This window comes from Archocentrus centrarchus, chromosome 14 (genome assembly GCF_007364275.1).
Source record: "Archocentrus centrarchus isolate MPI-CPG fArcCen1 chromosome 14, fArcCen1, whole genome shotgun sequence".
NCBI classification, from domain to species: domain Eukaryota; kingdom Metazoa; phylum Chordata; class Actinopteri; order Cichliformes; family Cichlidae; genus Archocentrus; species Archocentrus centrarchus.
The window spans coordinates 11,205,627-11,220,767 of NC_044359.1; the positions used below are offsets into that span (position 1 = coordinate 11,205,627).

Consider the following 15,141-nt stretch of genomic DNA (forward strand, 5'->3'; position numbering starts at 1 on the left):
CAGATTACACGTGGTCGATAAGTACATTTGTGTAAATTGATGAATTTCAGCAAACTGAATCTCACCACAGAAGGTGCGAGATCTCCAAGGTCGTATCGTGACACCAAGGGTCTGGCAGGCTAGAGCATAGGCCTGGATTGCCTGGCATAGAGTAGTGATATTATCCTTGTTGCTGCACATGTCATATACACAGCTGTACACAAAGGCTGTAGGATCCACTACAGCTCTGCAGTCCCTGAAAGGTCCGTCAGTTTTGTTGATTAGCCCACAGTAGTCAGACCGAAAGTAGAAGGCTTCTGTAAGAGGGTCGCACACACTGCAGTTCTGTGCACATCCATCTGTACACCTCCAGTCCGTGTCCTCTGCTCTCCAGCTGCCCCCCAACTCCACCACGCTTTCTGCCAGAGAGCCATCAGGTAATACAGGATCATCGGCAGGGTCATCGTTATAGTTACCACAAAGGCCACAAGTGTTGTTGAAGTAGGAGCTGGGTAGGGAGATGGATGCATAGTGTTGGCCATCGTAAGTTACCAAGAGTCCAAAGTCTGTTTCCAAAGCAATGGCAACCCCAGATTGGTACACCCTGATAGCACCAAGCTGGAGTTGGACTGGTAAAGTCTTCACTAAGCCATCCACCTAAAGACAGACAAACAGGAAATTTTGGTAAGGGAACAATGGATGCAGGTAGAAATCATTGACCAGTAGTCTTACACTGCATATCCAGGTAGGTGTATCCAGGAGGGAAGCAGCTATGTGTTTACTGTCTACATCCATAGATTCTCACCTGGACTGTTCCAGAACTTCCTTTTGGCAACATGACTCGGTGACCATACACCTCCACTGTGACATCTCTAAGCCAGGAAACAGAGGCAGCTCCACGGTTCTCATTTTTGGCCTCTACACTAAAGAAAGGCAGTCCCACCACCTCCCAGCAGGGCCGAGCCAGCAGGTAGGTGCAGGTGCCCTGGAAGTGATAGAGGAAGCCGTCGAAGGTGTGGTAATGAGGATCCCCGAAGACCACACAAGTGCTGGTGCGAGTGGGCTGGCAGTAAAAGGCTCCTTCCAGCTGCTCACACGTTTCAAGCTGGCCACACGGAGCCTCTTGACACTGCACCTCATTATCAATGTCGAGGCAGCGGCACCGCTGTGAGCACCTGTCAGACAACCAGAAGATCTCTCCCCGTCTGTAGTAACGCCCTGGAAAGGATGTAGTACAAAACACAGAGGTAGCAGTAGAGTAGCATTTCACTGACTACTTTTAGTGTAAACTGGAGTGAAGAAGCTGCAGCTGCGTTGCAGAAAGTCAACCTGCATGCACATTATCAGTGTTTGATGTTTGACTTGCCATTGTAGCTGCAGCCATTGGCAGGATTTATCAGCTCAGTGTCTACACGGAAGAACCATCGCCCAGGAATATTTACATTAGTTGTCTGTTCAATGTTCACTACGTCATTTGACCGTGATCCCGGCAGGTTGAAGAAGTGGCCGATATCTCCACCATTAAAACCTGACTGAAAAGGGGACAGTTGTGACAGATGTGAGGTCAAATGTCCTTGAGATAACTTCTGCATCCGAAAGCATTATTGTTCATATGAAATTAGGAGGCACAGTGAGAATACCTGAGCTGTTGTCCCACCCAGTCCTGTTAAAGGATCTCCACCACTGGCTGTTCCTGTACTCCATGTGATTTCTCCATAGTTGAACATACTGAAGAACGCCACGCCATCTGAGATGAGTACAGTTTGGAATGTGTTCACCTTTTAATCAAACAAAAGGATTAAACAGACTTTAAAAAGGAGAAAAATTAATATACATGAAAAAAACCCTGTAGAATAAAAGAGAGTCATTTGATCATTTAATATTTGCAAAACAACCTGGCACCTCTTGAAAAGAAAGCTTGCACGCACACAGGTGGGTGATTTTTGTGAATTGCATGGTAGCTGAACTGATAAACCATTAATAAATATATTTGAAAGGGTTTGGTTCAAATGTACAAAAATGTATGTGACAGTTTTGGCTGGTTAAAAATATTCTGGTGTAAGTTCTAATCTATGAGCCCCTTTGGTACGTACACTATATGGACAAAAGTACGGGGCCACCTACACAACACCTGCAGGAGCTGCTCAACCATGGGAAACCATGCATGAAGCTCCAGAAGGTGCACGTGTTAATGCTAGAGGAGGTTTGGCACGTTGGCAGCTTGAGGACCATAAAATGTATGCAAACACGTGCACAGCATTACATTTAAATGGCCTCCCTGAGCACAGGTGAAGAGCATAACTTACAGTAGCATATTAGTTCTTGATGATACTTTACTTTATTGATCCCACAATGGGGAAATTACAGTTAACAGAACACCCATCCAAGAAGACAATCAGAACAAACATGGGGAGATAGGTGAACTGTGGCCATGCTGCCCCCCTTCTGGAGGCGCTGCCATTAAAAAGACAGAAACAATAGTGAAAACATATAACCTTCATATTTATGAAGGTTTTTAAATTATAGCAACCAGGTGGCAATTAGTGAAGGTTGTAGATGTATTTTATATACAGTATTAAAGCCTGTGTACACTACAACAGATGAGGAAATGCTGCATGTGTGGGATTTTTCCCTTTTGACTAACTAGTTCTTATCCAGATACTGAAAGAGAATGACCAGAAGAGTTTACATGACAACTATGCCCAAGTTAAAACTTTACCGGAGTTGTCTGGCTTCCTCCGTAAAACGTGACTTGGTGCCATGTTGCAATAAAGACCCAGTTGGCAGTAAAAGTGGGCATGTTTTTAAAATATTTCCGGACATCTTGCGTTGCTCTTTCCAGAATTTCCGGCTCGGTGGTCTCCCGGTAGTACACGTCTCCGCGGATGCCGTTGTGCACATCTGCCCAAAGTGGAGCAATAAATGATCTGCTGTCACTCAGGGGAAAAGCCTCTGGTGTGAACTGGCTAACCTGCACGTTGAAGGAGATTACACCATTGTTGTTGACCTGTGAGAAGAAAGAATGGGATATTTGTTTGAGCAGCACAATGCAGCATGTTAGTTTATGGTGATGACTGCAGGAGTTGGTGTTGAAGGCTTACATAGATGGAGCGGTAGGGGATATTGAAGAAAATAAAAGGGTTGAGCAAAGTAACTTCGGGAGAGCTTCCATCATCCATCTTTGGAGTCTCTAGATCCCTATGGCCAGGTCCATATGGATACAGGATATCCTGAGTGTTGGCTTTAAAAATAATGTAGAAGAGCTCATTAAACTTTAAAAAAAAACTGAGGAAACCACTATAGAGGATGGTTTGCTGCAGAGTACAGGGTAACTTAATATTTATACATCTCATACCTCTCATGTGTGCAAAGATGCTGAAGAGATGGAGTAGAATGACTGGACAGCCTGGTCTGACCATACTAAAAAAACAAACAAAAAAAAACAGAGAAACAAACGTGAAGTCATGTTACTTAATCTGTGCTGCATTTTCCTTAAAGGTAATGAAAGGCAGGAAGACATGAGTCATAGGACAACTTCCCATAAGCGAAGCTGTGAGACAAAAGAAGTGAAGAGGTAGAACCATCAAACCAACGTCACGTTACTTCTTTAAAAATCAGGCTCCCAGGTCTCCCCTGAGGAACCCTGAAAAGGCCCTATTATGCATGCCAGAACAATGTGTCAGGATCACATTTGCCTTAACGTCCCTTGTGAGCCTCAAACAGTGGACCACAGGCCTCTCTGTGCCTCAGTTCCCTGCAGCTGACAGGACTGGCCAGCTCTGCTCCAGAGTTTCTGTGTCTGAAGCCGCGAGGCTGCTTAGGACCTCATTACCACTTCTGTTTGGGACCTATCCATGCCTTGTTGGCTAAAGGGAGAGGAGCATAAACACTGGGGCACTAATGGCTTTAAGTGAGTAGGTTTGAATCGCTGAGGTCCTTGGAGTAGCCCTTAGGGACCTGGCTTGGCAAGTTTCCCGTTGGCAAAACCACATGTACAGCCAAACTGGCAGAGTGTACAGTCATCTTATAACATTTAATCTTAATTGTTAAATAAACTGAACTGAAAAAAAAGAGAGATACTGACTGTATATTCAGTGGGTTTAAAAAAAAAAAAAAAAATCACAGCTAGTGTTAAAGCTTAAGCTGATTCCTTCCAGATATCACAGGTTTCATGAGACATTAGCCTTTCCCAGGCAATGTTCAGTTCAACTGTACACCTTTGATGCTTTATTAGAAACTTATTACCAATTAGCTGGCCTGCAAGTTGCAAGAGATAGTTACTTTCTAAGCCCGTTGGACATTTACTGATTAAAAAATTATGCATCTGTTTCATTTTAAAGAGGATTTAATTGATTTCTCTGGATAAACATTGTTTGAGGAGGTTCATATTGTTCCAGTCAACTTGGTTTGGCCACTCGTACATAGTTTAAAAGTTTGCATATTTCAGTAGTTGGCAGTTAAGTTTGTAAGGCAGTGCTTGCTGTAGCTGTGTAGGTGCACCTATATAGGTGCATTTATTGGAGCACTTCAAAAATATTTTAAATATAATTTAAAAGGAAACGATATGGTTTCATCTCATTATACATGAATCATGAAATGAAAAACTATGTCAGAAAAACTTGTCCGCTAATAGAGTAAAGATGTAAATCTGGACCATCTCTGTCTGCAGTATTAACCAATGAAATTAAGGAAACTTACTTCTTTTCCCTTTTTAATACAGCAGCTGGACTTTAGTGTGATCTTGGAATATTTATGTAAATCCCAACGACCAAAATCTTAACTGCTGAAAAGATGAGACGGGACTTTCAGCATGTAACTGATACACAGAGAATGTGAGACCAATTCGGGAAATCTCCCAAATCTCTCTCAAATGTGTGAATTCTATTCAGGCACACATTTAATTGTGTTCAGGTGTGCCAAGGTTAGTGGGGACTGCTGAGAGAGGTCTGCTGTAATGTCATCAGCCTCTCATCACACATTGTTAACAGAAAGATTTACCACAAGTGATCTTTTCACTCCTGTGGCTGACCATCTTATCTGACTGGGATTAAGTCCTTTTAGTGGCTTTTAAGGTGGCAATTAAGATAAAGCCCGAACACGACACTAAAAGGTGTTTATCTCTTCATCTCTGCTGTCACACTCAAAAAGAGACACTCATGTTGTATCGAAGAAACATTAGAAGCTAATTCACTCAAGGAGGCTCATTATTATAAAGATTTATAGTTAGATAGATATGATTGTCTATATAGAATAGAATAGAAGGCCTTTATTTGTCATTATACAGAATCCACAATGAGATTGGAAGATCAAACAACAACCTAAATGTTTTTACCTGCTTCATTCAAAGAGTGAAAAATAAGCTAGTGGCAAAAGCAAAAATCACATTTTAGAGTTCAATCTAAAGTTGTTTAAGGGGGAGGAAATAAAGGGAAAAACATGCATTTAAACTAAAAAAGTTTGTAACCCTTTAACGTGTATGCAATACTGGAATCAACCCCAGTAGAAAACCAATAATCCCAACAATCTTCCATAGATAGTGTTATTTTCTAACTGCCCCCAAAAACAACTCCTATGAGATAAGTAAAGTATAAAATGTACTAATTGAAGGCAGTATAATTTCCTTGCTCCACCACAGTCGGGTGACAAATAAAGAAACTACTGATGAAATGGAGTGGAGGACAAAATGATGGACTCACCTGCCTTCAGGAGATGGACATCTAGCACCTCACTATTCTAACCTGGCAGTCTCCACAGAGCAGTCTCCCATCCAGCGAGTGATGGAGGGGGTAAAGAGAGGCAGTTGAAGTGATGAGCAGCTGGATGTCCTGATGGAAGAGCGCTTCTTGTACACGTCCGGCTCCACCGCAGAATCAACAAGAAGCCGGAGGTTTTTGTTCTGCCTAAACCGGTGATGTCCTCGAAGGAGTAAATGAGATTCTGCGGAAGGGGCTTTGCCTAAAGGAGCAGGTGCAAACTTTACCTGGGATAGTGTTCACCTTAATCTGAGATCAGTGTTTGGGGACAGGGGGAGGGTGGGGAGGAGAGGGGACTTGAGAGGTGGGACAGCTGAGGAATCCGAGGAAGTGAGAGAGTGGAAACAGAGCAATGTGCAAGAAGGTGAGAGGGGAGGTCAGAGGTGGAAAAACAAAAGAGAATTACTGTATCGAGACATGTTTTAAATACCGCTGAAAAGGAATGTTTTGTACAAAGAGAGGCTCTCATGGGATGAATAAAGCCTTTTGGGCAGGATCGGTCATCAACAGCAGCAAAGTGCCAATTGATGATAAAATGTGTCTCTGGTGGACGATTTGGTGGAAAACACTGTGGCTTTTATGTTTTTGGAATGAATGACTGACCACCTGAAGCAGCAGTTCAAAATGTTGCTCTCTTTTTGTGCCAATAGTGTAAAATAGTGTAAAATAAGGTCGGCTCAGACGCTGCCTTTGCATCGGGACTCAGTTGTGGTATGGCCTCACTAGAGTTTACTCAGTACAGTTACAGCTCAGGGCACCTGAGCACACAAGCTCACCGAAGTAGTACAGTCTCACTCTGGGGGCATTTATGGACAAAAAACAGAAACACACACACAGTCTGAGACCTAGCTTTTTAGCTCCGTGGCAGGTAGAATTACAGAATTAACATCAGTCACTTTGGATACTCTGTGTATCCCCCCCCCCCTTTTTTTTTTTAATTAGGAACAGCCTCATTTACAGGGTTATACAAGACACTTCATTTCCATAGATGCTGGAGAGATACTGAGGGGAAATCTCAGGTGGATCCATGCTGATAGGGTCTGGGAAGGAGAGGGCAGTCAGTTGGGCCTTTGTTGCCATAGGACAGTGGAAGTAATTGGAGAGGCAGGGAGCAAGATGTGTGAAAGGCTCCAGGACTGAGGGCAGACCCCGGGCTCCCATTAAGCAGCACTGAGACTCTCTGCGGAGGCTTCTTTTATACCTCCCACGTCTTGTTGTGTAAATGGTCACATACTCTTAACCAAGCTGTGAAAGAGAATGTCATACAAAGAGGGACAAAAAAAAGTTAACAGTTACAGGTGACCCAGTGGGCTGAGGGCGCTTCCTGACCTAGGGTTTGTGTTTTGGGAAATGTTGTAGATGGAGAAGTTGGAAAGACCTAGATGGTCTTGTGATTGAACTCTCCCTTTGCTTACAGATAAAGCTTCTTCTTTTTCTTCTGTATTCATGGGTGATCATCTGATGTTTGCTCTGTTAAAGGGGAAAGTGTGTCAGATTTACACATCACAGCAAGGAGTTCTGGGCCCAAAGAGCACATTAGCTTGTAATATGTGAGCTGATTACAAGCATGCAGGTCTGAGACATCTTATAGTTTGTCTTCTTGTAGCATTTACACAAGAATGCAATGAAATAAAGTTTGTTTAGATTTTCTAAATGTCATTTAAAAGACTATATGGGCCCTATTCTTATATCACACACGGTTTATGATCTATGAGTTGTGGGTGTGGTGCGACAGGTCCTGACTTCAGATCCTGGACAAGTGCCCAAAAATGTTGTAGTCCCCAAATCCATGACGGCATATACCATAACGATGCCAACATGAGTCCCCTGCACTTAAAAGAAAAGTTAATGATTCAAAAATAATTACTTGCACCAAACTGAGCACAGATGGCAGAGATGGGAAACCAGCAAAAATAACTAAAAGAGGGAGAACACCTTAACCTGAGTGTTATTCCCCTCTGCAACCCCTATTCTTCTTCTTCTTCTTCTTGTGGTTCATTTTTATTGGTGTTTGGCAAACCACGAAATGGTGCATTACCGCCACCAACCCCTACTCTCCTTGCAGTGGCAGTGCAAGAGGCTTCAGGTGTTGTCTGGGTTTAATTGCTGATTGACTACACATGATGAGGTAACAGTATAATCCATTTTTCTTAAAACTCTGGTGACAGCCTCCACATTATGTTGCAGCTTTTGAACCAGGTTGGAACACAAATTATACAATAAACAAAACTAATAAAATCAAATTCAAAGACAAGACTGCCGTTAAACCCAACTCAACTAATAAATAATAAAACTGCAAAAGCAACTAAGGATTAAGGTTGGAGCTGGTACAGCGTTACTGGCTTTATGTGTAGGTAAGCCTCCAGAGACATAGCACTAAGGGAGAGGGGAGGAACAGAATGCAGGTTAATAATGGATAATCTGAAGACATAGAAAATGATCAAAATGAGAATGTACTGCCATACTTAGTACTTAAGTGTGCAGTGTGTAACATGTGAGTAACTTGGAAGCTGTAGTAAGGCCTCATCCATGCAGACCAGTTGGCAAGCTGCTTCAGGTTGCTGGGTAAAACTGAAATAAAAAGAGGTATAGGGTTCTGTACTTCTTGAGATTGCATCGGCAAATTGCTGTGGTCGCCCCTAGTTTGCAGAGAAACTCATCTGCAAACACTAGCCAACTACTCTCCAAGCGGCAGTAAAATTATGAAAAGTGCGATGCAAATCAGATATGGAAATAGTTCTCCTTCAAAATAAAAGTTCTTTTTCACAACTGCAGCCAACACGTTTCAAAAGACGAAACTTTTACTTAGAAAGCAAATGGTCTCTGTTTTTAGTTTGTCACACTTTTCACAGTTTCCCTACCACTTGGAGAGTAGATGGTGAGTGTTTGCAGATAAGTTGGCATCTTACATGCAAACTTTGGGGAACCACAGCAATCTGACAGTGACCAATGCAGTGTTTGTGACCAATTTCACCCAGGACCAGCCAACATCCACTCACCAACTGATCAGGCAATACATATTTTTCCCCAGCGACCTGTGGTTGCTAACCAGCCTTTAGGCCTGCGGGACTCGGGCTTTAGCAATTGATTTCACATAGTGATTGCAACTGCTTCTAAATGGCCAAAATAAAAGAAATAAGGAAACTGATGTAACTTCACAACATAGTTTTAATGCAGTAATTAGTCTCAAACCTTGGTAGCTAGAAATATTTAAGAAACATGAAAAAATTACTAGAAATAAAATATATAATAATCTTTATGATACTCCCCAGTACATTACAGCCTTGATATTCACAGTAGATCCTGCTGGCTCCTCTTGGTTACACTGTTGCTTACAGATGGCAAGAGCTTAAATGTCATTTTTTTGCAACTGCCGAACTGAATCAAAGCTATGTAGACTTGAAGATCTGTTTTCACATGTGCCAGCATATATCTTTTGGTTTTTCATCAATAGCATAATCGAGGTTCTCTGAGATCCATTGTCATTCTGGTCATTGTTCAAACTCAGGTGCTTTCAGCCAATTGCTTCAAGTGTTTACTGGCTGACTTCCCCAGCCTCCTTCAAATCCATTCATGAGTTCCTCAGTACGAACAGGTTAGAAATGCAACTGAATGTCCCAAACATGCATAAATTTCATTTTTACCGTGCTTAAAGTTGGTTATGAGACATTACGTCCATCAAAGGAGTGCATTGTGTGGGAACAGGGTCAAAGTATCCAGCATCACAAGTTTTTGGAGAATCCATCAAGCCTGACCTTCACATAAAAAGGTCCTGGACTGGATACCCACTGAGCTCTGTTTAGCAGTCACCTAATCCTTGGAGTGGGTCACTTTAATTCAACCCCTTATGCCCAGCAGTTGGCTCTGCCCTGCCCTCCTCTCCCTTCTTTCCATTGACAATAGTGGACCTCCTTCCAGTAACCCAAACCTTCTTACCCCAATGACTCCTTCACCCCAGCAAACAATAGGCCCTGTTTAGCCTTCCTGCCCTTAGTCCCACTTCATAATGCAATGGGGCAAATCAAGGGCAGATCAGAGTACCAACTGCACAGCCAAGCCCTGTTTACACAACAAGGTGCTTTGTGGGATGGATGCAATTCAACTGCAACAATCCTTAAACTTCAGCTTAACACCAGTTAGAGTATGTTCATACTCTCGGGATAAAATAAGATCGCAGAATGCTTGTTTATGCAACACTAGTCAAAAACTTGCTAACTAATGTGTTGTACTTGTTTACAATATCCATGTTTGATTCTATCCAGGAATTCAATATCCAGTGGGTTGATTGGCTGATTTCCATGTAGAATCCCCAGCTGCACAGCACTCAGCAATGCCTGTGCCTACAAATTCAAGTAATCCTTTTTTTTTTTTTTTTTTGCATTTTTGGCCACAGCAGCTTTTTATCATAGTGGAGAGAGACAGGAAATGGGGGAAAGACACAGGGGAAGACACGCAGGCAAACTGGCGACAGGCCGGGATGCGAACCCGCGCCGCCCGCACTGCAACGCGGCATATGTATGTGGTCGCCGGCTTCACCACTAAGCCACCCAGGCACCCCAAATTCAAGGAATCCTCATTAGAAATGTTTCACACAAAAGATTTTTTTTTTAGGTGAGGCAGTGATTACTGTGGGCAGTGAATAGCCCACAGGTACCCGAATTCATAGTGACTACTTACTAAAGTAAAAAGATAAGAGCAAGGGCTTTAAAATGGGAAAAAACAATAAGAAATCTACACATGGTGAGTTACACGAGGAAGACGGAGTTGACCAAACTTCACCTGCTAACAGCACCATTGAGGATAATGACATGCTAGCAGATGAGGTGGAACAAGCTAGCAAAGTGAGGACTTTATACTTAGAGAACTGAGAGAATTCAGGAAAGATAAGGGTGTGCAGCTGAAAGTAATCCAAGAAGATATAAATAAAGCAAACACGAGAGTGGAGGGGGCTGAAGAAAGGATAATGAATGCTGAAACTCGATTACAAGTAAACGAGGAGGCAGTAACAGAGATGCTCAAACTACATATTGAAATGGACATGAAGCTGACGGACCTAGAGGGACGTCCAGAAGAGAAAATATTAGAATATATGGCATCAAAGAAGGAGCAGAAGACAATGCCCCATCTGTGATGGTGTTTGTGGAAGGTCTATTGGGGAGCAAACTGGAGGTGCCAGATTCTCGAGAGTGCATTGTGCTCTAGTGCCAAAGCCACCATCAAATGTGGCACCAAGATCCATCGTGGCCAAAATGGCCAGCTACAGGACAAAAGAACAAATATTAAAACTAGCTTGGCAGAAACGTGGGTTTGAGTATCTGGGAAACAAGGTTAGTCTGGATCATGATTGTGCACCTGAAGTCCTGAAACAGCAGAGGTGAGCGGAGGTACCCTGTTATATGGCTTGGTGGAGGAAGTGACTGGTGACCTGGCAAAGAGGGGATTCCCGGTAACGGTCATCAAACATCTGGAGACTCTAATGGAGCAGATTTATCGTCTCTCATGGCACAGAGAGAAGACAAGGGCCTAGGGAATAAGGAGCGGACCTGGGACTACAAGGACAGACTTAAAGTGTTTAGATGCTAAGATCAGGAATAACCACAGTATACAGAGAATCTGTTAAGTAAATGATCCAGTGGTGAGTGGATGTGTTTTGGGTTTTTTTTCCTCTTTTTGCATGTGTGTGGGTGTGTTATTGTTGTCGCTCCTTTTTTCTTTTTCCTTTTTCTTATGTTGAGGAAGAAACTGTTCAAATATGGATGTGCACCTGTAGGGAATTTTTTTAATTTTTTTTAAAAAAAGGAACTGAGTATGGCAACAGACAATGAAAATGTTCGGGTGTTCCACGTATGCTGCCAAAAGAATGGACTCTAGCCGGATGGCAAAGGAAGACCCTTTCCCACCAGCAGGTGAGAGAGGCCCCCCTTTGAAGCCCCCCTTCTTTCGGGGCTTGTCTAGGGTCATATTGGGGACCCCACATTTGGAAGTCAACTTATTTGTTTTGTATTTTACTTTTATTCAAGGATGATAAAATGATTCATTTGTTGCTGTGGTTCTGTGCAGTTTTAATGTTGGTATAATGTTTGTTTATGTATGTTCGGGAAAGGGTGGATTGCACAGGGGTTGGCCACATTCAAAATATCCAGAAGGTTAGAGTATGGTCAGTGGTAAGGTGAAAGTAATATCTTATAATGTGAATGGTCTGCTGAATCCAGTGAAATGTAGTAAGATTGAGAAAGGAACAAGTACACTGAACATACAGGAAACTCACCTAGACTTTAAAGAACATGAGAAATTGAAAAGAATGGGATTTACAAATGTTTTCTCCTCCTCTTACAAATCTGGGTGAAGAAGAGGAGTTGCTATCCTTCAATCAGGTAAATTACACTTTGAAAAAGTACTCGAGAGAACTGACAAGGAGGGACGGTTTATATTAGTCAGGGGAAACATTGAGCTGAATCCAGTCACGTTGTTAAATATATATGCAACACCAGGAAGTGACATCCATTTCTTCAAGAAAATTGCTGATTTGATGATAACTGAGACAGTGGGCATTCTAATCTGTGGGGGAGATCTGAAGATCACTTACAGCTGAAACTAGACACTTCTAATGGGAAAGCACAGAGTACGAAATCACTAGTTAAGAAAACCAATACATTATTTGAAGAGGTAGACTTAATCGATATATGGAGAGACTTGCACCCTAAACAAAGGGATTACATGCATTAGTCCACAACCCACTCATACACAAGAATAGATTATTTTATAACATTCGGAAAAGACATAGATAAATAAACACCTGTGAAACTGGAACAATAGATTTAAGTGATCACGCACTGGTATACCTTTCTGTTGATTCCATCCATCCATCCTGTTCAGGGTTGTGGGGGGCTGAAGCCTATCCCAGCTGTTATAGGGAAAGAGGTGGGGTACACCCTGTACAGGTTGCCAGCCTGTCGCAGGGCTAACACAGAAAGACAGACAACCATACACACCTATGGACCAATTAACCCAACTCCAGTAACTGCAGGAGGAAACCCACGCAGACACGGGGAGAACATGCAAGCTCCACACAGAGAGGCCCGGGCCAAGGTGGATTCAAACCGAGACCTTCTAGCTGTGAGGCAGTAGTGCTAACCACCATGCCACTGTGCTGCCTTCTGTTGATTTAAACCTACAAACAAAAAGAATAAATAACTGGAAACTAAATTCAAGTTTACTCAATGATCCTCATACAAAAGAACAGATTAAAAGCGAGATCCAACTCTATTTAGAGACGAATGACACTGGGGGAAGCCCTGAAGCCTGTCCTGAGAGGGAAAATTATAGCAATATTTTCTTACAAGTAAAAGATGAGAGAGAAAGATCATTTTCTGGATTCTCTGGAATTACCAAAGTTAAACAAAGAACAGAATAAAATAATGATTGAAGACATAACAGAAAAGGAGCAAGCTCAAATTAAACAAATCACTAGGGTCATATACAGCAGAATGGTATAAGGAGCTAATACCAGTGATGATTCCTATATTGAATTAGGTTTTAAAGAAGGTGGAAACACCACCCAGCTGGAAAGAAATAATACTGGCAATTCCAAAAGAAAATAAAAGATAAATTAGAAGGCGGATCATATAGACCAGTATCAGTTCTGAACATAGATTATAGAGACTCGAAAAGCACCTACCTAACTTGATACACAATGATCAGACAGGCTTTATATGAGAGCGTCAAACGCAAGATAATGTATGACGGACATTACAAATAATTAGTCACATTCAAGAGAATAAAATAGCTGCAATGGTAATTAGCATGGATGCGGAAAAGGCATTCAGTTCAGTAAACTGGAGTTTCCTTTATCGAGTTCTATGTAGATTTGGTCTACATGAAACAATAATTAAAACAATACAGGCATTGTATAACAAACCTACAGCTAGAGTTAAAGTTAATGGCAGCCTCTCAAGGAGGTTTGTTTTGGAAAGAGGCACAAGGCAGGGTTGTGTGTGCTCACCACTATTATTTACATTATATCTTTTACTCAATATATAAGACAAAATAAAGGGTATAAATGTCCATGGGAAAGAGCATAACTTAGCTTGATTTGCAGATGATACTTTAATCTTTTTGGGTTAACCAACAAGCTCTCTATTAAGTTAACACAGTCATTTGAATATCTTGGTCATCTATTGGGATATAAAATGAATATAAATAAAACACAGCAGCTTAAATACAATAACATCCCGCCAGAAGAAATAAGGAAAAGGTATCATATAGCATGGCAAACAGAATGTCTTAAATATTTGGGAGTTATAGTACCAGAAGACCTCGCAGAACTATTAGAATGCAAATACTCACCAATACAATAGAAAATTAAAGAAAATATAATGAGATGGAACCTAATTCTTCAGCTTTAGCTCAATAATAGATTCCATAAAAATGAGTATTCTCCCCAAATTAATTATATTTATTCCTAAATCTACCAATACAAATAGGCCAAAAACAATTGAATGAATGAGAGAAACTCTTGTACAGATACATATGGCAGGGAAAAAAGCCTAGGATTTGATATAAAACCCTACAGTTGGCAAAAAGAAATGGAGGATGGGGGCTTCCCTCTTTCAGGGATCACTAATTAAGACCAACGATATGCTGGTGTAACCCTTCATATGATGCTCAGTGGAAAAGGGAAATGGGTGCCTGACCCCAATTCCCATACAAGCACTTATAGCTGATAGCAACCTTCAAAACTTCATAAAAAACAGAAAACTCATGGATCAAGCTGACCCTTAAAATATAGAAGGCAGCAATAACAAAATACAAATTAGAAGAGGATACAGTGATTCTTAAGTGATATGAAACACAATTTGCCCCAAATAAATTAGACACAAGATTTAGGACTAATGGCCTTATGTATGATAATGAAGGGAAACACACTATTAAGTTTTGAAATAATCAAAGAATAATATTCACTAGAAGCACAGGCTTTCTTTCGTTATTTACAGATGATATATTTTGTAAGTGATAAAATAAAACGTGTCTGAATCAAGCAAACAGCTGCTGGACCTGTTTAAAAAGCCATATGGTTCAAACAAAGACAGTGGTATTATTTCAGGTCTTTATAAAGGGCTTATGTACATGAATGCACACTCAATCCTTTATATAAAAACAAAATGAGAAATGGAGGGAGAATTAGACATAATGGAGGAAGACTGGATAAGAATCTGGGAGTATCAATGGAAATGTAACAGCTCACTGAGATGGAGTGAGTTTGGCTGGAAAAGCCTGATTAGATTTTAATCACACCTTACCAGAAATCTCATAAAGGTAACTCTCCAGCTTGTTTTATTTTCTGGACTTGTGCCTGAAGGATGGACAAATATTTTGTTAGCAGCAGGTAAAAAGGCTCTCACCAAAAATT

The 15,141-nt window shown here is 41.5% G+C and overlaps 1 protein-coding gene across 1 annotated transcript in view; it reads right to left on the reverse strand.

The window, feature by feature from the left end:
* Positions 1-3,158, reverse strand: part of tecta (tectorin alpha) — a 28,732-nt gene extending 25,574 nt beyond the window's left edge. The window contains exons 1-6 of the mRNA XM_030746265.1: positions 3,081-3,158; positions 2,699-2,986; positions 1,620-1,757; positions 1,346-1,511; positions 785-1,197; positions 66-636 (exon numbers count right to left, since the gene is read on the reverse strand). Of these exons, the coding sequence (XP_030602125.1) occupies positions 66-636; positions 785-1,197; positions 1,346-1,511; positions 1,620-1,757; positions 2,699-2,986; positions 3,081-3,158 (1,654 nt within the window). The remainder of the gene's footprint in view (positions 1-65; positions 637-784; positions 1,198-1,345; positions 1,512-1,619; positions 1,758-2,698; positions 2,987-3,080) is intronic.
* Positions 3,159-15,141: the final 11,983 nt, after the last annotated feature.